The 26,274-nt window shown below is 35.7% G+C and overlaps 1 protein-coding gene across 7 annotated transcripts in view; it reads right to left on the reverse strand.

Annotated features, from left to right (window-relative positions):
• LOC135112823 (beta-hexosaminidase subunit beta-like) overlaps positions 1-26,274 on the reverse strand; it is a 165,632-nt gene that overhangs the window by 96,895 nt on the left and 42,463 nt on the right. For all 7 annotated transcript variants that reach the window (XM_064027665.1, XM_064027667.1, XM_064027669.1 and 4 more), the window contains 3 exons: positions 24,855-24,983; positions 18,513-18,673; positions 10,435-10,590 (listed from right to left, as the gene is read on the reverse strand). In XM_064027665.1, coding sequence (XP_063883735.1) covers positions 10,435-10,590; positions 18,513-18,673; positions 24,855-24,983 — 446 coding nt within the window. The remainder of the gene's footprint in view (positions 1-10,434; positions 10,591-18,512; positions 18,674-24,854; positions 24,984-26,274) is intronic.

Consider the following 26,274-nt stretch of genomic DNA (forward strand, 5'->3'; position numbering starts at 1 on the left):
ACTGGACGTAAGTAAGAGAGAGAGAGAGAGAGAGAGAGAGAGAGAGAGAGAGAGAGAGAGAGAGAGAGAGAGAGAGAGAGAGAGAGAGAGAGAGATTGTGTAAATCGAATCACCTCTAGTTAGAGGAGTTAGAATATATACTGCAGAGATAAGAATAATTCGAAAGAGGCACTGGTGTGTGTGTGTGTGTGTGTGTGTGTGTGTGTGTGTGTGTGTGTGTGTGTGTGTGTGTGTGTTGTTACGACCATACCCAGCCCCTCTCCTAGCTGTCATTTCTTTGGGTCAGCTTCTCCCTAGGTCACTTCCCTTGTAGCATAGTGCGAGGCACAAACAACACGAATCCAGGCGTTTGGCTTGTCGCAAACAGCTATCATGCTTCAAAAGCTCATCACCCAGTTTCACCCACCAATAGGGAAGGGAGAATACACAACGCCACTTTAGCCAAAAAGCTGAGAAAGGACTTGCCACTTCACGTTCTAGGGAGAGATACTGTGAGGGTATAACACCCTGAGGGCTATCTCCTACAGATGAATCACCTACTGTCCAGTAGGATATTATCATACTCAACGCCCTCACTGAACTCATTCCCAATCCCCCAAAGGCAGGCTCAAACCACTTAAAATTGAAGAGCCTGTGGAGAGAAGAGATGGTTTGGAACGGACTACCACATAAACTAGTCATCTGGCAAAAAAATAAAATAAAATAAAATATAAATAAATAAATAAATAAATAAATAAATAAGACAAGATAAAATAAGATAAGATATAAATAAATGAATAAATAAATAAATATAACAGGGACAACTAGCGAAACATGGGCAGGGTTAGTAACATTTAACACAAACATCTACAGAGAACTTCACACGATCCAAGACAAAGGAGGGGGCGCTGCCCGCTTCTCAAAATGCACGCCGTACAACACAATTAGGAGTGGTGCCCCAAGGCCAATACACTTGCCTTAAACGCAACAACAGTACAAATATAATGCCACTCGTAGGGATCAATCAATTAACGTGTGGGGTGTATGACTAGTATTCCCCCGATACTACTTTAATTTATGCCCTCAAATGCACACACACTAACAGCTCCCATGATACAGAGGTGGCCCACAAAAAGTACTTAAGCCTTCCATCACCAGAATCTCATGCACTTTATATTTCTGGCCAGAACCATGCTAAGTCTGTTCTCCAACTAGCCAAAAATTTCCTTATTAATAGAAAGTGTCAAAATCTTGACAAAATCTTCTGGTATTTAGCCAAAATATCTCCAATAACTTTACGTCTTTTTTTCCCCTCCTTTATTTCAGTCATGCTATCACATCTATTTCTCAAGCTGAACCCTTCGCTCAAACCTTTGTTAAAAACTTTACCTTGTTCCTCCCTCTCCTCCACACTCTAACTACTTTATGCTGCCTATTAAAATTCTTCGCAATGATGTTTTCCATCTCCTCGCTGGCCTAAACCCTCGGAAGGCTTGTGGACCTGATAGAGTCCCTCCTATTGTTTTTATGAAACTGTGCCTCCGTGCTTGCACCTTGCCTAGTCAAACTCTTTCAACTCTACCTTTTCTTCTTTCTGGAAGTTTTCCTACATTCAGCCTGTTCCTAAAAAGGGTGACCTTTCTAATCCCTCAAACTACCGTCCTATTGCTTTAATTTCCTGTCTATCTAAAGTTTTTGAATCTATCCTCAACAGGAAGATTCTTAAACATCTATCACTTCACTTTGACCTTCAATCTGATCGAAAGTATGGGTTCCGTCAAGGCCGCTCTACTGGTGATCTGGCTTCCCTTACTGAATCTTGGTCATCCTCTTTTAGAGATTTTGGTGAAACTTTTGCTGTTGCCTTGCATATATCGAAACCTTTTGATAGAGTCTGGCATAAAGCTTTGATTTGCAAACTATCCTACTACAGCTTCTATCCTTTTCTCTGTAACTTCATCTCAAGCTTCCTTTCTGGACGTTCTATTGCTGCTGTGGTAGACTGTTCTCCTAAATCTATTAACAGTGGTGTTCCTCAGGGTTCTGTCCAATATCTTCTTATTATTCATCAATGACCTTTTAAACCAAACTTCTTTTCCTATCCACTCCTACGCTAATGATACCACCCTGCACTTTTCCATGTCTTTTCATAGACGTACAACACTTCAGGAAGTAAACATTTCACGCAGGGAAGCCACAAAATGCCTGCCTTTTGATCTTTCTAATATTTCTGATTGGGGCAGAGCAAACTTAGTATTCCTCAATGTCTCAAAAACTCAATTCCTCCATCTATCAACTCGACACAACCTTCCAGACAACTATCCCCTTTTCTTTAATGACACTCAACTCTCCCCCTCTTCTACACTGAAGTTCTTCGGTCTGTTCTTTACTTATAATTTGAGCTGGAAACTTCACATCTCATCTCTAGCTAAAACAATTCTATGAAGTTAGGCGTTCTGAGACGTTTCCGCCAGTTTTTCTCACACCCCCAGCTGCTAACTCTGTACAAGGGTCTTATCCATCCATGTATGGGTTATGTTTCACATGTCTGGGGAGGTTCTACTCATACCGTTCTTCTAGACAGGATGGAATCAAAAGCTTTTCGTCTCATCAACTCCTCTCCTCTAACTGACTGTCTTCAGCCTCCCTCTCACCGCCGCAATGTTGTATCTCTAGCTGTCTTCTACCCCCTATTTTCATGCTAACTGCTCTTTTGACCTTGCTAACTGCATGCCTCCCCTCCTTCCGTGACCTCGCTGCACAAGACTTTTTTCTTTCTCTCACCCCTATTCTGCCCACTTCTCTAATGCAAGAGTTAACCAGTATTCTCAGTCATTCATCCCTTTCTCTAGTGAACTCTGGAACTCCCTGCCAACTTCTGTATTTTAACCTTTCTATGATTTGAATTCCTTCAAGAGGGAGGTTTCAATCAAGACACTTATCCTTAAATTTTTATAGGACTGGCATCTCAGTGGGCTTTTTTTTTTTTTCTTTTGGATTTTTGTTGCCCTTGGCCAGTGACCCTTATACATAAGAGAAAGAAAATCATTCTCTTGCAATTGTTAGGCTACCAATGCCTGGGATAAAGGCAGGGATGTTAACTTTTATAGCCCACATTGTCGTACCGAGCCACCAAAATTGTCGTATTTTGACGTATATTATCTTACATCTTCAAGAAAAATAGATACACACCTCAAAACTGCATTATTACACTTTACTTAGTTGAATATTTCATTCATAGACATTTTTTTTTAACAAATAATTTATAATGTTCTGTACATGGGACACGACACTGGACTTTACACCCTCTTCATTTTCGAAACTTTTCACTCACCTCACCTGTTACCTCACCGTCATTCTCAACTGTCACAGTCACACTAGAAATCTTAAACCGTTATTCTTTAATTTGATTCCACTATGTAATAAAATTTTATTTTGTCTTGTCCTTGGACCCAAACCATAATTTTCCAGTTATTCCCATCTAAACAAAATAGAAAAAAAAGTCATTTTGATCCTAAAATTTTCATTTTGTGGTTAGAACAATAAATTTACATTTTTGCCTTATTCTATTATAGTATAGGTTACTTTTGGTTTTCATGTCAGGTAAAGACTTTTGCAAAATATAATTTGCTTATCGAATTGCTTTTCAAATGTTGCAGTTAAGTTAAAAAACAATGAAAGTAAGAATATAAAGTGTTCTAAAGATTTTTCATTTATATTTTAATAAGATCATTCTTGAACTGACCAGATCTAGCAAGAAGTTTCTAGCAAGAAGTTTCCAGCAAGAAGTTCTAGCAAGAAGTTCAGATATCATCACAAATTTTCCATAATGTTCTACCAGATACTTTTAGAAGTTTCTAGAATATTCTAGAACATTCTATTGAATGTAATCATTTTCAAAATATTCTAGAACTTTCTAGAATACGGTAGAAATATGCAGAAGTATTAAGACTTTTTAGAATCTACAAGAATTTTCCATAATGATTCAGAATATTTCAAAATAGGTTCAAGAATATTCTAGATAGATTAAAAACATTCTGGAAAACATTCTAGAAAGACTAAGAATATTCTAGAGTACTGTTTGACAATATAAAAGTAGGGGCTTGCAGACCACCACTCAGTTTTGCTTTAGCTGCCTGAGAAGACATCACAAGAGGTGAAATGGCATCAAGAAGCTGCAGTCATTCTCCAGCTGCATTCTGCTACACATGTGGTCAATTAATTAAAAAAAGAGCAAAGAATTTCTATGTGACAGCATTTGGATTTTGGGGCAAAAATTCATTCTCAAAGCCACAAAAGCACACTTTGACAGGAATAATAGACATTTTCTATTGTTTTGCAATGAAAAGTATTGGAAAATAACACTTTCTTGTCAAAGACAAAAAACGTGTTACCATAATATAGATTATATTTCTCTGTTGCCTTATACCGTTTAATGTCAAAGGGAACATATGAAATATAACCGAAAAAAATAGATAAATAAATAAAATCGCCTTTCTGCTTCCCCTCACTAAGAGTCAAGATTGAAAGAACAATGACTGCCTCCCTCTCTCTTTCTCTCTCTCTCTCTCTCTCTCTCTCTCTCTCTCTCTCTCTCTCTCTCTCTCTCTCTCTCTCTCTCTCTCTCTCTCTCTCTGAAAGACATTTATGAATTAGAAAGAGTTCAGCGTGATTCATCTCGACCTCGACCTTACCTCTCTCATTTCAGCATGACCTGACATTCCAACATATTCACACCTATCTACCCCCTTCCTCTTTCCTCCTCCCTTCTGGAGCCTCACCTCACCTCCCTCTTCCTGCCTTATCTCTCTGAACTCCGTCCCTGACCTGACCTCACCCTGCATCCTTTGCCAGTCCACTCCTTGGAGGTACCTTTTTAATTCTTCAAAATCTGCTCTCCTAAAGTCAGGTATTTTACTAGTGTTTTTATTTCTAACGGTTTCTTCCCATTCTAGATTGTACCTAATTTCCCTATGGTCACTGTTACCTAGCTGTCCTCCAAGCTCTACCTGCGTGACTGCTTCCTCCCTGTTAGTAAGAATTAAATCTAGAATATTATTCCCCCTTGTGGGTTCTACGACTACCTGTTTTAAAAAATTATCCTGAATTACCTTAAGAAATTCCTCTGCTTCCTTGTTACCCACCATCAGGCTCCAGTCGATATTCCTAAAATTAAAATCTCCTACCACACATACCTGACTGTACCTGCCTGCTCTATTTAATTCCTGCCACAGTGAGGTGTTAATTTCCTCTGTACTGGTCGGTGGTCTGTAAACTACCCCTAGTACTACTGACTGCGATCCTTCCTTCATATCTACCCATATCGACTCTGTTTTGTTATCTGTTTTAATTCTACTGTTCATACAACACTGTAATGTGTCCCTAACGTATAACGCGACGCCTCCTACTCTCCTGTTTTCCCTGTCTTTATAGAACATTGCATAACCATCTATCTTAACCTCTGGATTAAATACGTTTCCTGATATATCTAACCAAGTTTCAGTTAAAGCAATGATATCAAAATTCTCTACACTCGCTATTCCTCTAAGCAAGTATGTTTTATTCAGAATACTTCTACAGTTTGTTTAGTAAACACTTAAGCTATTTCTCACCTTCCCTGAGCTAGCTACCTTTCTAGATTTAACTAATTTGCCCCTCGCCTTCTCCTCACAACCCTTCTTCCCTCCCGACTAACGAAAAAAGTGCTGGAGTGCAGTTACCTCCCGCTCGAGTGTTTCGGCCAAAACACGAACACCCTGGCGTGACAAATGCACTCCATCCCTGGCGTACAAAGTGTCCCTACCATAGAAAAGGTCCCTGTTGTCGATGAACGTCCATCCACTACTCTTACAATGATTCGCGAGCCTGCGATTCACCGTAATAGCCCTGGACAGCCACTCAGCACCAACTCCCCTCCTCGGCAAGACGCCACATACCACGGGGATCCCTCCCTTGTCCCTAATCCTATCCAAAGCCTGTCGAAACCTCCCGATAAGCTCCTCACTCCTGACCTTACCAAGGTCATTCCCTCCCACACTGAGAAAAACAATGGGCTTGGTCCCATCTTTTTCCAAGCACGTGTCTAGCCTATCAGCTACCTTCCCTATCCCGGCCCCCGGCAAACACACCTTCGACCTACGCTTCCTATCCCTAGCACAGAACGCACTATCTAAGTGCTTAACCTGACTATCTCCAAACACAAGCACTCTACCTTGGGGCAGGGTAACTGCATCTGCCCCCTCCTTCTTGCCTCCTCCTGCTATGTCCACCTCCTTCTCCTTCCCTTCCTCCAGCACATTGAAGGGATTCTTCGTCTCCACGTAAGGTGCCCTGAGGACCTTCACCCTCTTGGCTCCCCTGCACACCACCGACCACTGCTCCTCCGTCGCCTTACTAGGTAAGGTGACGGTGGGGCACGACCCTCCCACAGGTGCTGAGATCCTCTCACAGAACTCAGCCTGCAGGTCTGAGATCCTCTCACGAAACTCAGCCTGCACCTCCGAGATCCTTCGATGGAACTCAGCCTCCACCTTTGACACCTTCGCAACGAAGGCCTCGAGAACAGGAGAACTAACACAACCAGACGACTCAGCAACACAAGGCGCCATGTCTACACTAGCCAGCTATATTAGCGTCAGGTCACTGCTCACTAAACACGTCCGTTCACTAGGAACCCTGACCTGAGACTGAGGAACCATGACCTGTTCTTATGTTCTTAAATTATACTTGGCGTTGGTCAGACCTCACCTAGACTACGCTGTGCAGTTCTGGTCCCCACATTACAGGAAAGATATAGGTCTATTAGAATCAGTACAGAGGAGAATGACTAAAAGGATGCAGGGAATGAGGAGTATTCCTTACGAGGCGAGATAAAAGCTGTTAAATTTACATTTTTTAGAGAGACGTAGGTTAAGAGGGGACCTGATAAAAATCTTTAAGTGGTATAAGGGTTATAACAAAGAGGATGTAACCAAAATTCTTAAGACCAGCAACCAGGATTGAACAAGAAATAACGGGTTCAAGCATGAAAAAATTTAGGTTTAAGAAAGAGATAGGAAGAAATTGGTTCTCAAATAGAGTGGTAGATGAGTGGAACGGACTCAGTAATCATGTTGTTAGTGCTAAGACATTAGGGAGGTTTAAGAGAAGATTAGACGAATTTATGGATGGGGATGATGGGTGGAAATAGGTAGGTATATTTCGTACAGGGACTGCTACGTGTAAGCCTGGTCGCTTCTTGCAGCTTCCCTTATTTCTTATGTTCTTATGTTCTTATGCTTTTTTTTTTCCTCTCTCTCTCTCTCTCTGCCTTCTTCAGGAAATAACCGAAAATAATCCGTGAAACCGCCACACATGGACATCTCAGCTAGACTGATTCATATTCAATCCGAGTGTCTGTTCTTCGACGAGACAAAGATCCCTGATAGGCTGAAAAAATAAATAAATAAATAGAAAAAAAAAAAAAAAAAAAAAATATATATATATATATATATATATATATATATATATATATATATATATATATATATATATATATATATATATATATATATATATATATATATATATATATATATATATATATATATATATATATATTTATATATATATATAGATATATACGAGTATATATATATATTTTTTTTTAATTTATTATATATATATATATATATATATATATATATATATATATATATATATATATATATATATATATATATATATATATATATATATATATATATATATATATATATATATATATATATATATATATATATATATATATATATATATATATATATATATATATATATATATATATATATATATATATATATATATATATATATATATATATATATATATATATATATATATATATATATATATATATATATATATATATATATATATATATATATATATATATATATATATATATATATATATATATATATATATATATATATATATATATATATATATATATATATATATATATATATATATATATATATATATATATATATATATATATATATATATATATATATATATATATATATATATATATATATATATATATATATATATATATATATATATATATATATATATATATACATATATATATATATATATATATATATATATATATATATATATATATATATATATATATATATATATATATATATATATATATATATATATATATACACACATATGAGGGGCACTGACCAAGGGCAACAAAAAAAAAAAAGAATAGAAATAAAAAAAAAAAAAGCCCACTGAGATGCCAGTCCCAGAAAAGGGTCCAAAGCGGTAGCAACAAATTGAGGGATAAGTGTCTTGAAACCTCTTCAAGGAGGTGGAAATACAGAAGCAGGCAGGGAGTTCCAGAGTTTACCAGATAAATTCTTGAATGATTGAGAATGCTGGTTAACTCTTGCATTAGAGAGGTGGACAGAATAAGGGTGAGAGAAAGAAGAAAGTCTTGTGCAGAGAGGCCGCGGGAGGAGGGAAGGCATGCAGATAGCAAGATCAGAAGAGCAGTTAGCATGAAAATAGCGGTAGAAGACAGCTAGAGATGCAACATTGCGGCGATGAGAGAGAGGCTGAAGACAGTCAGATAGAGGAGAGGAGTTGATGTGTCGAAAAGCTTTTGATTCCACCCTGTTTAGAAAAGCGGTATGAGTGAAATCCTACCAGACATGTGAAGCATATTCCATACGTGGACGGATAAGGCCCCTGTACAGAGTTAGCAGCTGAGGGAGGAGGGTAAGAAAAAAACTGGAGGAAACGTCTCAGAAAGCTTAACTTAAAGCTGTTTTAGCTAGAGATGAGATGTGAAGTTTCCAGTTCGGATTATAATTAAAGGTCAGACCGAGGATGTTTAGTGTAGAAAAGGGGGGGGGCAGGTGAGTGTCACTGAAGAAGAGGGGATAGTTGTCTGGAAGGTTGTGTCGAATTAAAAAAATGAGTTTTTGAGGCATTGAACAATACCAAGTTTGCTCTGCCCCAGTCAGAAATTTTAGAAAGATCAGAAGTCACCCGTTCTGTGGCTTACCCGCGTGAAATGTTTACTTCCTGAAGGGTTGGACGTCTATGAAAAGACGTGGAAAAGTGCAGGGTGGTATCATCAGCGTAGGAGAGGATAGGACTAGAAGTTTGGTTTAGAAGGTATTGTTGAATAATAAGAAGAGAGTGGGTGACAGGACAGAACCTTGAGGAACACCACTGTTAATAGATTTAGGAGAAGAACAGTGACCATCTACCACAGCAGTAATAGAACGGTCAGAAAGGAAACTTGAGATGAAGTTAAAGAGAGAAGGATAGAAGCCGTAGGAGGGTAGTTTGGAAATCAAAGCTTTGTGCCAGACTCTATCAAAAGCTTTTGATATATCCAAAGCAACAGCAAAAGAGTCAACAAAATCTCTAAAAGAGGATGACCAAGACTCAGTAAGGAAAGCTTGAAAATCACCAATAGAGCGACCTTGACGGAACCCATACTGGCAATCAGATAGAAGGTTAAGTGATAGATGTTTAAGAATCTTTCTGTTGAGGATAGATTAAAAAACTTTAGATAGGCAGGAAATTAAAGCAATAGGACGGTAGTTTGAGGGATTAGAACGGTCACCCTTTTTAGGAACAGGCTGAATGTAGGAAAACTTCCTACATGAAAGGTAGATATTGACAGACAGAGCTGAAAAAGTTTGAGTAGGCAAGGTGCAAGCACCGAGTCACAGTTTCGGAGAACAATAGGAGGGACCCCATCAAGTCCATAAGTGAGGGCATGGAAAACATAGTTACGAAGAATTTTAATGAAATAGTCAGAGGGTGGAGGAGAGGGAGGAACAAACCCTGAATCGTAGAGATTTTAGCAAAGGTTTGAGCGAAGATTTCATCTTTTAGAGACAGATGTGCCCATGCCATTATCTTCATTCAAAGGTACCAATCAGCATTAATTCTTCCGCACCGGAATATATGGGATTGAAAATGCTCAGAATAAAAAGCTGTATCTTATGAGAAAGGTAAGAACTGCAGAAAAGTAATATATAACCTATGTTCTCTATAGTGCTACTCATAACAATATACATACACACTCTTGCTTCTCGAATTTTGTAACACCTGTCCCCGACGTCAGATTGTCTCTTAGATTATTCTTATCTGTACTGTATATCTCTTACACACACACACACACACACACACACACACATATATATATATATATATATATATATATATATATATATATATATATATATATATATATATATATATATATATATATATATATATATATATATATATATATATATATATATATATATATATATATATATATATATATATATATATATATATATATAATGCTCAAATTTAAATAATCCAAATTTGAATATTTTGTTAAAATGGTAGAGGACATGTACGTAAACGTTGATTGCCCACCTGAGATCTGGAAAGGCAGTGCTAACGTAAGGAAAACTCTGGTCGTCCACGATGTGCCAATGGAAGACATTAAACTTATTCATGGCCATAAGGTCAAGGGTTTCTTGGATCTTGGCCCGTGGCAGGAAGTGTCGCGATGTGTCCAACATTAGGCCTCTGAAAGCAATCACATCTTGAGGACAGAGTCCGACTTTCAAAATGAGTTATGACTTGAATTAGAGATACATACATGATCGCTGCCATCGATATATATATATATATATATATATATATATATATATATATATATATATATATATATATATATATATATATATATATATATATATATATATATATTTTTTTTTTTTTTTTTTTTTTTTTTTTTTTTTTTTTTTCAAGAGGGTCATGGCCCCAAAAAAATGTTAAAAAAAATGAAAAAAAAAGGCCCTTTTAATGCCAGGTCCCCCCCAAAAAATTAAGATAGAGAAATCAAATAATAGAAGATAAGTGTCTTGCAACCTCCCTCTAGAAAGAGTTCAAGTCATAGGAAGTAGGAATTATAGAAGCAAGAGGGAGTTCCAGAGTTTACCAGAGAAAGGAATGAATATTTGAGAATACATGTTAACTCTTGCATTAGAGAGGTGGACAGAACACGAATGAGAGAAAGAAGAAAGTATTCTGCAACGAGGCCGCGGGAGGAGGGGAGACATGCAGTTTGCAAAATCAGAAGAGTAGTTAGCGTGAAAATAGCGGTAGAAGATAGCTAGAGATGCAACATTGCAACGATGAGAAAGAAGCTGAAAACAGTTGGTTAGAGGAGATGAGTTGATAAGACAAAAATAATTTGATTCCACCCTGTTTAAAAGCACAGTATGTGTGGAACCTGCCCATACATGTGAAGGATACTGCAATGTACAAAGTTAGCTGCTGGGGGTGAGAAAAACTGGCGGAGACAACTCAGAACGCCAAATTTCACAGAAGCTGTTTTAGCTAAAGATGAGATGTGAAGTTTCTAGTTTAGATTATAAGTAAAGGGCAGACCGAGGATGTTCTGTGTAGAAAAAAGTGGGGCAGTTGAGTGTCACTGAAGAAGAGAGGATAGGTTTCTGGAAGGTTATGTTGAGTTGATAGATAGAGGAATTGACTTTTTGAGGCATTTGCTCTGCCCCAGTCAGAAATTTTAGACAGATCAGAAGTCAGGCACTCTGTGGCTTTCCTTCGTTAGCTATTTACTTCCTGAAAGGTTGGACGTCTACGAAAAGACGTGGAAAAGTGCAGGGTGGTGTTATCAGCGTAGGAATGATCAGAAGACGAGGTTTGATTTAGGAGATCACTTATGAATAATAGAAAGAGAGTGGGTGACAGGACAGAAAAATGAGGACAACAGGCACCAGTGTTCTCATGAGATACCATAAAAATGGTAATATGTACTTACTAGTTAGCAATATATAGTTTTGCCGTGTTTTCCACAAGAAAGAAAAGAACTGGAGAGAGAGAGAGAGAGAGAGAGAGAGAGATTATATTTATTTGGCCATTAATCACATTACATTTGATTACTTACAAGTGATGGTAATGCAGCTAGGTCCAATAAGCTACAGCTTTCGTAGGACCTGAATAATGTTTACTAAAGTTAGTATGATATAGCACGGAACAGGTTTCGGCCTCTCATATCTTTTATAAATAATCAACAGAATATACAAGATTATATGCAAAAACAACAAAACATATATATATATATATATATATATATATATATATATATATATATATATATATATATATATATATATATATATATATATATATATATATATATATATATATATATATATATATATATATATATATATATATATATATATATATATATATATATATATATATAATATGTACGAGTATATGTAAAAATACCTAAGTAACCAAATACTCTTTATGTATATACATGTATATACATACATGCACACATACATAGATACGTACATGTACACACACATACATACACATACACACATACACACACACACACACACACACACACACACACACACACACACACACACACACACACACACACACACACACACACACACACACACATATATACACATACACAAAAACAAATGTACATCTTTGCAGTGAATACACACACGCACGTACATATGCACACAATCGCATATAGAAACTTACAGATGCACATACATACACACATTCATGTATACTTACATTACGTACATGTATTACGAATATACAACTACATGCGTACATTACGTGCACAAGCACACACACACAAATTCGGATATGAACATGTACACACATAAGTACATACAATACATACGCACATAAATACATACATGAATAGGCACATAAATACATACATACACGCACACAAGTACACACACACATACGCACATAAATACATACACGCCTACAAATATACATATATACGCGCATAAATACCTACCTACTCGCTCACAACTATACATACGTACATATAATAAATACATGCATACCCGCACACAAACATGTATACATACGCACACACTAAATATATGCATACTCGCACACAAGTTTACATGCAATCGCACACACGAGTACGTACACCAGTACAAAACGCACATATACAAACATAAATATATTTAATAAAACGTATAGAATATCAAGAGGATAGTCATAAATACTTATTCATTATAATTAAGGGGCAGTGTGCTTTTTAGCCGATTTCTAAAACAATTTAAGTTAGCGATAGAGGTGATATTCTGAGGCAGACTGTTCCAGTACTTGCTTCCTCTGAACAAGACACTTTGTTGTGCATGTGTTGTCCGACACAGTGGTATGCGTAGGGTATTGTTTCGGCATGTGTTACAGGTTTGTGGCATTGGTGTAAAGCTGGAGACTATTGGTGATGAGTATGTAGATCTATATACGAATATATTGGTTTGTAAGGAAAAAATATCTCGAAGTTTTAAAATTTCGAAGTCAGTGAAAATGTGATGTGTGATCAAAGCTTTTTTTTTTTTTTTGAGGAACATGGTACGTATTTTTTTTTTTTTTTTTTAAGAGATGAATAGGTTTTCAATGAAAGTTTTGTAGGCGCCTCCTCATAAGGCAGAACAGTACAGTAGATGAGGGTATATTAATGTAACGTAAATTTGGCGTAGACAACCTCCATTTAGATAGGTCCTTAGATGGTATATAATTCCCGTTGATAATGATAATTTAGATGTTTATGTGTCTAGATGATTTTTCCACTTCATTTTTTTATTTATAAGTATGCCCAGGAATCTATATTCAAAAGTTTCATGTAAAGTAATATTATTCATCTTAACTAATGTGTGTCCAAGATGTGTCATGAGAGGGCTAGACATCATAAACTGGGTTTTATTAATATTCAGAGTCAATTTGTTACTCTTAAGCCAATCTTATTTGTTAATTAGTTCAGAATTTAAAATGCGAGAAATGTTTACTAGGTTATGGCATTAGATAAAAATGGTTGTGTCGTCAGCGAAGAGCAGGAATTTAAATTTATTGCTGGCTTGAAGAATATAATTAATATATAATAAGAAAAGAATCGGGCCAAGAACAGATCCTTGAGGAACACCACATGTAATATTGTTGTATGGGGAGAACATATTCTTGAAATAAGAGAATTGTTTCCGATTACTGATATAGCTCTTGAACCACTTGTGAGGAGTACCGCGTATTCCGTAAACAAAGATGTTGTGGGAGATCAAATCAAATGCCTTGATTAGATCGCAAAAGACTGCTATTTGAAGTAGCTTGTTGTCAAGTGTGTTATAAATACTCTGACAGGAAAACCTGGGGCGAAATCCCATATCATAATTTGATAGGTAGAGAGAGAGAGAGAGAGAGAGAGAGAGAGAGACGAATAATAAAGTTAGTAAGAAGAAATTATGTAACTCGTATTATATTATACTTTATTATATTGTAATGTATTAGAAACGAGTAAGTGATGGTGACGTCCTATACGCTTTCAGGATTGGCGTTACAGATATTAGGACTTGTAAATTAAAGAAATTCCCGAAAAATATCAAATAATAAAGAGATACTATAATACTGATACGTGTAGAATTATTGTTTTGTGCTTGCATGTGAGCCTCAACGCCCATACATTCCCTGGTACTTATAAAACCTATAGTTTGTTGAAATTAAATCATTTTAGAATGTATATGTCCTTAAATAAAAGTTATGTGTGGTCAAGAAAATTACTGTTTGTAATAATCCTTAAAAAAAAAAAAATCTTCAGAAGTTTGACAAGAGCTAGCAAGCGTGAAGGATTGCACCATACAAACGTGTAGTATGAAAGATGCGAAAGTATGTGAGCTTTATACTGGAATTTTAGTAGTACAGCACGCATGAAGTCTTCTACTCGTTAAAGAAGGGAGACATTCAATTAAAAAACTGAAGGGAGATTCTATTATGCGAGACTTAAAACTGAGTGTTTCGTCGAAATTTATTTCTAGAAGATAATGTTGACTTGAATGATTAATCATGATATTATTAAAGATGACAGGAGCTTCATTGCAATTCTGTTAGTGATTTTATATGTGTACGTCTCTCTCTCTCTCTCTCTCTCTCTCTCTCTCTCTCTCTCTCTCTCTCTCTCTCTCTCTCTCTCTCTCTCTCTCTCTCTCTCTCTAATTTATTTATTTATTTTTTTTATTGTTAATGTGTTGCACAATCAGAAAACAACTATATCTGTGTTAGCCCCAAAAATAATATCAACAAGATCTGCACATAGGTAGAAGTTAGAATTCTCAACAAATGCATTTTTGAAATGGTTAAATATTAAGGGGAGTTAATTTATGTATAATAAAAATAGAATGACCTGTGGTAGTCCGTATATAATTTCTCGCGGTGATGATGTGGTCTTACAATGTTCGATGTAGCTTTTGAACCAATTTTGAAATATTAATCTTACGGTGTAACTTAAATAATAGAATGCCTTGTTTTATAGTATCAAATACTTTAGCGAAGTCCACATAAATACTTAGCAAGGAATTCTGTTCAACCATATTATTGTGAATTTCTTAGAAAAAAAAAAAAAGTTTAAAGCTTCAAATATTTTTAGGTCTTGTCAGAAATCAAACTGTTAAGGATTTGGAATTTATTTTGTTTTGATATAGTTGATGAACTTAAAAAAAAAATTAATAAATAAATAAATAAATTAGAAAAAAAAAAAAAAAAAAAAAAAAAAAAAAAAAAAATATATATATATATATATATATATATATATATATATATATATATATATATATATATATATATATATATATATATATATATATATATATATATATATATATATATATATATATATATATATATATATATATATATATATATATATATATATATATATATATATATATATATATATATATATATATATATATATATATATATATATATATATATACCTTTCCTTCTTGCTGGAAGTTTGCCTACATTCAACCTGTTCCTAAAAAGGGTGACCGTTCTAATCCCTCAAACTACCGTCCTATTGCTTTAATTTCCTGCCTATCTAAAGTTTTTGAATCTATCCTCAACAGGAAGATTCTTCAACATCTATCACTTCACAACCTTCTATCTGATCGCCAGTATGGGTTCCTTCAAGGCCGCTCTACTGGTGATCTTCTGGCCTTCCTTATTGAGTCTTGGTCATCCTCTTTTAGAGATTTTGGTGAAACTTTTGCTGTTGCCTTGGACATATCAAAAGCTTTTGATAGAGTCTGGCACAAAGCTTTGATTTCCAAACTACCCTCCTACGGTTTCTATCCTTCTCTCTGTAACTTCATCTCAAGTTTCCTTTCTGACCGTTCTATTGCTGCTGTGGTAGACGGTTACTGTTCTTCTCCTAAATCTATTAACAGTGGTGTTCCTCAGGGTTCTGTCCTGTCACCCACTCTCTTCTTATTATTCATTAATGATCTAAACCAAACTTCTTGTCCTATCCACTCCTACGCTGATGATACCACCTTGCACTTTTCCACGTCTTTTCATAGACGTCCAACCCTTCAGGAGGTAAACATATCACGCAGGGAAGCCACAGAACGCCTGACTTCTGATCTTTCTAAAATTTCTGATTGGGGCAGAGCAAACTTGGTATTGTTCAATGCCTCAAAAACTCAATTCCTCCATCTATCAACTCGACACAACTTTCCAGACAACTATCCCCTCTTCTTCAATGACACTCAACTGTCCCCCTCTTCTACACTGAACATCCTCGGTCTGTCCTTTACTTATAATCTGAACTGGAAACTTCACATCTCATCTCTAGCTAAAACAGCTTCTATGAAGTTAGGTGTTCTGGCGTCTTCGCCAGTTTTTCTCACCCCGCGAGCTGCTAACTCTGTACAAGGGCCTTATCCGTCCATGTATGGAGTATGCTTCACATGTCTGGAGGGATTCCACTCATACTGCTCTTCTAGACAGAGTGGAATCAAAAGCTTTTCATCTCATCAACTCCTCTCCTCTAACTGACTGTCTTCAGCCTCTCTCTCACCACCGCAATGTTGCATATCTAGCTGTCTTCTACCGCTATTTTCATGCTAACTGCTCTTCTGATCTTGCTAACTGCATGCCTCCCCTCCTTCCGCGGCCTCGCTGCACAAGACTTACTTCTTTCTCTCACCCCTATTCTCTCCACCTCTCTAACGCAAGAGTTAACCAGTATTCTCAATCATTCATCCCTTTCTCTGGTAAACTCTGGAACTCGCTAGCTGCTTCTGTATTTCCACCTTCCTATGACTTGAATTTCTTCAAGAGGGAGGTTTCAAGACACTTATCCACCAATTTTTGACCACTGCTTTGACCCTTTTATGGGTTTGGCCTTTTAGTGGGCATTTTTTTTATTAGATTTTTGTTGCCCTTGGCCAGTGTCCTTCCTACATAAAAAAAAAAAAAATATGTATATATATATATATATATATATATATATATATATATATATATATATATATATATATATATATATATATATATATATATATATATATATATATATATATATATATATATATATATATATATATATATATATATATATATATATATATATATATATATATATATATATATATATATATATATATATATATATATATATATATATATATATATATATATATATATATATATATATATATATATATATATATATATATATATATATATATATATATATATATATATATATATATATATATATATATATATATATATATATATATATATATATATATATATATATATATATATATATATATATATATATATATATATATATATATATATATATATATATATATATATATAACGAATTAAAAAAAAGATAAGTTTATATTCATTGCCAATGATATGTCTGGGTACGTATTTGGTTTTACTTATTTTATTATATTTCTTTTATAGATATGAGTTACATTTGCATTGTATAATTATTGTAGAAATACAACTGAGTCAGTAGATTGATTAAAAATAAGGAAACTGAAGAGTCCAGAAAGTAAATGTTGGCTTTAATTATTTAATAGTTTAATATCGAGTGAATTTTTGGGTTTTGTTTTTAAATGACCTAATGCTTAAAGCTAGATATTGGGGACAATATCTGGTCACTATGAAAAAAAAAATTTGAATTAATAGTGAAAGGTGATATATTTTTGTACAGCTTGGGTGCAATATTTGTGTAGCATTTATTAAACGGTTCGAAGTGTCTCAAGGGTAAATGAGTGTTTTATTGACGTAGGACATGACATTTAATCAGTCTTCATTTTATTTATTTATTTTTGTTTATATGATTAATAACTTTCTATATCTTAAGAGTTTCATTAAAAAAAAAAAAAAATCTGTCGGTAAGAACAAACTGTAAATTTTTTTTACACGATTCATTATATTTGATGCGTTTCTTTATTTTATATTGCAAAAATCTGCCTCACTAGAACGAGAAAGCACTCATATATATATATATATATATATATATATATATATATATATATATATATATATATATATATATATATATATATATATATATATATATATATATATATATATATATATATACTTTTTTTTTTTTTACCCACCTGTAACTGAACCTAGGAAAGTCCATGATCTCTGCACTCATAATTTTGAGACTAGAGGAATCTGATTGCACAAGTTGCGAGAACGTCTCCAGGCCTCTTACGATGCCCCATACACTGTAAGCGGTAAGGGAAGCCTCCCCTGGCGCGTCTGGGGTAGCCACCTGAAAAGTGTCAGCAGGAAAAGCCGTAATCACACACACACTCACACACACACACACACACACAGAAAAAAATTCGATGCTATACATAATACTTATCATAGTTTTTTTCGCTGCTAGGTAATTCTTTCCCATAACAAACACACACACACACACACACACACACACACGCATATATATATATATATATATATATATATATATATATATATATATATATATATATATATATATATATATATATATATATATATATATATATATATATATATATATTATGTAGGAGGGACACTGGCCAAGGGCAACAAAACCCCAATAAAAATATATATAAAAAACCCACTGAGATGCCAGTCCCAGAAAAGGGTCCAAAGTGGTAGTCAAAAATTGAAGGATAAATGTCTTGAAACCTCCCTTTTGAAGGAGTTCATGTCATAGGAAGGTGGAAATACAGAAGCAGGCAGGAAGTTCCAGAGTTTACCAGAGAATGGGATGAATGATTGAGAATACTGGTTAACTCTTGCATTAGAGAGGTGGACGGAATAGGGGTGAGAGAAAGAAGAAAGTCTTGTGCACCGAGGCCGCGGGAGGAGGTGAGGCATGCAATTAGGAAGGTCAGAAGAGCAGTTAGCATGAAAATATATATATATATATATATATATATATATATATATATATATATATATATATATATATATATATATATATATATATATATATATATATATATATATATATATATATATATACGAGTATATATATATATATATATATATATATATATATATATATATATATATATATATATATATATATATATATATATATATATATATATATATATATATATATATATATATATATATATATATATATATATATATATATATATATATATATATATAGGGTAGGTGGAAAGTAACTGGGCATTAAAAATTAGCAATAAAATCCATATTCCTATTACAAATTTATTGAAAACAAATAATACATGTCCTTTATTTGCATGGGAAAATAAATGTAAATCTTCATATTTCAGCGTAAGAATCGTCAATCAGTTTTCTGAAACGGCCAGGGATGGAATGAACAACCTTCTGAAGGACGTCATCAGGTGATATTATTGAGAACTTTTCTTAATCAATGTCTCAAGTCCTCCAGTGTGCGAGTTTTAGGCTCGTACACTTCCTCTTTTATGTAACGCCACAGGTAAAAATCACATGAAGTGAGATCTGAACTATTTGGAGGCCATTCATCAAGTACAAGTCGTCTCATCCAACGTCATGGAAAATTTTAGTCTAACCACGTACGCACAATAGAAGCAAAATGGGGTGGTGCACCATCCTGCATGAATATCAGGTCACCAATGTTATCCCAGCCAGACACTGCGGGCCACACGTAATTTTCAAGCATCTGAAGATAGCGGTCCGCATTCATATGTCACATAGAAGATATGGACCGATGACCCTTAATACTGAAAATTGTATAAGCAATTTTCAGTATCACCGGTGCTTACGTTGAAATATGAAGATTTTGCATTTATTTTCCCATGGAATAAGGAACATGTATTATTTCTTTTCAATAAATTTGCTATAGAAATATGGATTTTATTACTATTTTTTTTTTTAACGCCTAGTTACTTTCCACTTACTTTGTGCGTGTGTTTGCATATATATATATATATATATATATATATATATATATATATATATATATATATATATATATATATATATATATATATATATATATATATATATATATATATATATATATATATATATATATATATATATATATATATATATATATATATATTCTTATAAGTCACTAGTGGCTCCAGTAGAGTGGAGAGAGAGGGAGAGCAAGAAGAAAGCAACAGAAAGAGGAGCTAAGAGGGAGCGAGAGAAGACACAAGATGTCCGAGAAGCGATAAGTACTTGTCCATCTTTTTTTTTTCTTTTGTCAATTTCTTTTCGTGCCCTCTTTTTGAGATCGATGTATGATATAACAAAAGGGTTTAATTTTATCCAGCCCCTCCCATAAGTGCAAAATTATTTTTGCAATACAGCGGCCTTTTTAGAGCAAGCTTGTGCGAGTGAGGCGAGCGTACTGGCTACATAACAACCTCTCTTATTCCTTCCTCATTCTTTCTCCCCCATTCGACTCAGCCACCGCACTTGTGGGCGCAGTTGACGCTTGTTTTTTTTTTTTCTTTTTTTTTTTTTTTAGTTGGGCACTCGTTGCAAGGGAAGGACGCAGATAATTTATTTGAGTGACAGAGTATCGGCATATGGATTATTATTATAATAATGCCGATAGGCATTATTATTGACTATTGCCTGAGTGTTAGTAGCAGTAAGCCCCTGCCTATGCTAGGTAGGAAAAGCACACTTCAAAGGTTTAGTTGAGTGTGTGGGCCAAACTGCCAATTACATATGTGGTAGACTATGAGTTTTACCCTCTCCGTCACGTGTCCTAGGGGTTGTGTCGTGTTGGAGGCCTGAGTGAGGTTTTCTGACCATCTCGGGTCCTGTCGGTTGTGGTGTACGTGTGTAAACAGCATTTTCGCTCATTTAAATGCTACTGGCTTTCAGAGTTTGCTGCTGGGAGCTCTGAAGCCAGAGAATTTCATAAATCTGTATGTGCGTAGCTTCCTTTAGTCCTCTAGGAGACTGCAGGTAGACTATTCACATGCTGGATATAATGTTGTGTGAGTGTGGATGGATTTGTCTCTCGTGGGAGGCAGCTCACAGAATATTATAAATCTCATATTTGTGTGTCCTTTGTCTTAGCATAGTAAGACACATGGCAGTACATGGTTTGCAATTCTTTCTCAGCAAGTAGGAGTTGGTTTAGTGTTTGGTATATTTCCTTCTCCGTGGGCGGGTAAATGGGGTGGCGACCTCATAGATTTGATAGTTGCTGGTAACCGGTAGGTGCCTGTATTCGTGTATTTGTGCCCTGCATTAAGCTACATGTGAGGTAGCTTAGGTAAGTTGACCCAAGTCAGAGGGACTGATCCTGAGTTGTAACAGAATGGGTGACCTCGCCAGGATTGCTAGAAGTCTTGTAGCTACATGGGAGACACAGTTGTTTGTCGTTTGTTTGGTTGTCCTTAATGTGCCCTTACACAAAGGGAAGGCTTGTAGCAGGAGTGGCTCGCGACCTGAGTCTCCTCACTCTGCCATGAGTGGCAATGTAGATCTGGCACAGTTTGGTGTCAGGCCACATAGTCCCACAGACAGTGTCTAAGGCCGTGTCAGTCCTACCAATAGTATTGATGGATTTTCCCAAATAGATAAAATCTTTGAGGAATTGAGATTGAATCTGGAGATGAGGAAAATGGAGTGGGAAGCTGAAGCTGAGGAAAGGAGATTGAAAGCTGAGAAGGCTAGAGAAGCCAGGAGGCATAAGGCGGAGAGAAAGGCGGAGGAGGAGGAGGCAAGAATGTATGAGGACGAGGAGGCTGAGAACAGAATGTTTGAGTTGGAGAAGACTTGAATATAGGATAATTCACCTCATGGTTTGAGGAGAGAAGGAGTGAGGAAATATATAGTAAAAAGTCAGATGGTACGGTGTCTCAAACTGATACCTGAGTTTGATGAAAAGAAGGTGAAAGAATGGTTCAAGAGATTTGAAAAGAAGGCAACTGAATTTGATCGCCCTCAGGAGAGATGGGTTGGCCTTTTTGCTAATATGTTGAGAGGTAAGGCACTGGAAGTTTATGATAGGATGTCTGTGGAAGATTTACAGGATTATGAGGAGTTTAAGGATGGCAACCTGAGACCTTACGAGCTGCGGCCAGAAGCGTATAATTTAAGTTTCGTGGAGGGAAGAAAATGCTTAGTGACTCTTACCTCGAATGTGTTCGCTATCTCAAGAAGACTTTCAGAAATGGATTGCTAGCGAGCAGACCACTTCCTATTGTGAGTTAAAAGAGCTCATGATAATGGAGAAGTTTATTAATATGGCTAAGAAGGAGCTTGTACAGATGCACCAGGAAAAAAAAGGTTTCAAACCTTGAAGGAAGCGGCTACGTGGGCACATGACCACGTACTGGCGCACCGACCAGTGTCCCACTGGTTGAGTGGGACAACTGGCGGGATCGGTGACAGCCTGTCTGGGGGTGGGTCAGGCGTTGGTTTATCAGTAGAGATGAGAGAGAGGGAGAACAAGAAGAAATCATCAGAAAGAGAAGGAACGAAGAGAGTGCGAGAGAAAACGGATGTCTGAGGCGTGATAAGTGTCTGGCCGCCTTCCCCAGTTTACCTTAAAATCCCACGCGCTTACCTAGTCTTCTTCCCATAGTAATTTGTCAATTCCCCTTTGTTCCCTGCTATTAAGGTCGAAATATAATATTATAGAAGGGTTGGCCTCCCCCACAGATTCATTCAATTTTACCTAGCCCTCCCACAAGTGCAAAATAATTTTTGCAAGACAGCCGTCCTTTTAAAGCAGGCTTGTGCGACTGAGGCGAGAGTTTTGGCTGCCTGCCAATCTTCTGTTCCTTCCCTGATCCCCTCCCTCCCTCTTTGTCTCCCCATTGCCGCATTTCTGGGCGCGAGTGACGCTGCTTCCTTTGTCCAGTCGTGCACTTGTTGCTGTAATGGAAGGACGCAGAGTGACTGAGTCAGGGGAATAAGTTAGAGAGCCATTATTATTAACTAATGTTTAAATGTTAGTGTCAGTAAACGCCTGCAATTGATAGGTAGGATAAGCACCAGTCACAGGCTTGGCTGAGTGTATTTGCCAATTAAATTTGTGGTGGACTACGAGTCTTACCCTCTCAGCCACGGCGTCATAGGTATTGTGTCGTGATGGGGGCCTGGGTGTGGTTTTCTGACCATCGCGGATCCTGTCGGTTGTAGTGTACGCGCGTAATCAGTGTTTTTGTGCTGTTAAATGCTACTGGCTTTCAGAGTTTGGTGCTGGGAACTCTGAAATCAGAGGATTTTAAAACTCTGCATGTGCATAGCTGCCTGTAGTTCTCTACGAGACTGAAGATAAACTATTCGAATGCAGGAGGATATAATGTTCTGTGAGTGTGGGTAGTTTTGTCTTGATTGGGAGGTATAGCTCACAGAATATTATAAACCTCATACTTATGTGTCCTTTGTCTTAGCTGTCGCACCCCACACCCCCATTGCACATGGTTTCCGATTCTTTATCAGCAAGTAGGAGCTGGTTTGGTGTTTGTTATATTCCCCTCTCCATAGGCGGGTAAATGGAATGGCGACCTCATAGATTTCACAGTTGCTTGCAACCAGTAGGTGCCTGTAATTGTGTATTTGGGCCCTGCACTGAGCTACGTAGGAGGTAGCTTAAAGAAACTGGCTCGAGTCAGTGGCAGCTGAGTGAGGGGCTAAACTTGGGTTGTGTGTGTATATATATATATATATATATATATATATATATATATATATATATATATATATATATATATATATATATATATATATATATATATATATATATATATATATACATATATATGCAGCTTTTTCAGAAATATGTACTTTCTCTGTACGTTCTCGTATGTAGGATGAGTTTTCCATCCAGTCTTTCCGTCACTTTATAGTGTGAGGGAACTGCCTACCTTGGTGTTTATCCAAAACCTCAAATGATGATTCTCTTACAAAATGATATTTCAGTGTTTTGCTACTTCTGCACACTCTGCTCTGGATTGTGAACCAGTGTTGGTCGCTACAACTGACTATATACATTCCGATTCCTACATCTCACCTTCCCCGTTTGTTGCAAAATAATATGTACATTCATTTATATGAATAAAACATAAATGTTCCTAAGATTATTCTTCTACCCAAATTACGTACAACCACGCCCTTGTTGACCAAAACTGAAAGTTGGAAGCAAAAACATTAACGTTATTTTATTTTTATTTTATTTTATATGTATATATTCTTATTTTATTTTATGTGTGTGTGTGTGTGTGTGTGTGTGTGTGTGTGTGTGTGTGTGTGTATATATATATATATATATATATATATATATATATATATATATATATATATATATATATATATATATATATATATATATATATATATATATATATATATATATATATATATATATATATATATATATATTTTTTTTTTTTTTCTTTTTTTTTTCTTTTTTAACCGTCAGAGGATATTCCACCAATATAATCAACAACAATATTACTCACTTTCAGCTCATAGTACTCATCCATGCCCTGATAAGGGAAGTCCTCACACTCTGCCAACAGGTTGACATTGAGATGACCCAAGACACCATGGATGCCTGAGCCTCCTTCCAATGCCTCTCCTGCTTCTCGCTGTTTTAGGGAAAACAAACTCATTAGATAACTAGCATTCATGTAAATTCAATGAAATATGTCGTGGAATCTTTCTTGCTTGTCGTTTTTTTCAGTATATATATAAATAAATAAATAAATAAATATATATATATATATATATATATATATATATATATATATATATATATATATATATATATATATATATATATATATATATATATATATATATATATATATATATATATATATATATATATATATATATATATATATATATATATATATATATATATACAGGGTGTCTCAAAAAAATGTACTCACTCTTTGAATGACGAGAAAACCTTTATTTATGAACATAGAGCGAAATGAAATAGCATCGAATACATGAGACAAATGTTCAAATTGATGACTATTATAAATGTACTCAGTCTTTTTTTGTGTTGCAGATATCCTGAATTACTGAAGCTATGGCAGGAAATCAACTTAGTTTCGAAGAAAGAAAGTTTGTCCTGAAATGCTATTGGAAGACCGAAAACGCCACTGAAGTGCAACGCCGGTTCACAAATCAATTTGCAAAACCGCCACCCACGCGTCGGACCATTGCCCGCATCAGAGACAAATTTGAAGCAGATGGAACCGTTCAGAATATCAACAATAAACTTTCAGGACGACCACGGACATCTACGTCCCCTGGAAAAGAACTGCAGGTGCAGGAAACACTCCTTCGATCACCACAGAAATCACTTCGCCAAACTGCTCGGGAAACCCACATCTCAAAAGATAGCGTAAACCGCATCATGAAGCGTCTGCATTGGAAATGCTACATTCCAAGGCTGTGTCAAGCTCTCAACGAAGACGATCCTGACCGGAGAGTCGAATTTTGTGAATGGTACCTGGCAAAATGTGCAGACGATGTCGAGTTTGCACACAAAATTGTGTGGAGCGATGAAGCAACCTTCAAATTAAACGGTACCATTAACCGCCATAATTGCACGTACTGGTGTCCTGCAAATCCTCACGTAACAATTGAACGCCATGTAAACTTACCAGGAGTAACAGTGTGGTGTGGAATATCCGCATTGGGCATCATAGGACCTTTCTTTTTCAACGAAACTGTCAATGGTGAGAGCTACCTCAACTTGCTTCAGGAATTTGTTGGTCTACAAATTACAGAGATGTTTGGTGAAGACAGCGATATTTACTTTCAGCAAGATGGAGCACCTCCCCACTACCATCGCGATGTACGAGCTTACCTTGATGCAGTGTTTCCTGACACATGGATTGGACGAAGGGGCCCCATTGAATA

Source organism: Scylla paramamosain, chromosome 24, assembly GCF_035594125.1.
Source record: "Scylla paramamosain isolate STU-SP2022 chromosome 24, ASM3559412v1, whole genome shotgun sequence".
Lineage (NCBI taxonomy): Eukaryota > Metazoa > Arthropoda > Malacostraca > Decapoda > Portunidae > Scylla > Scylla paramamosain.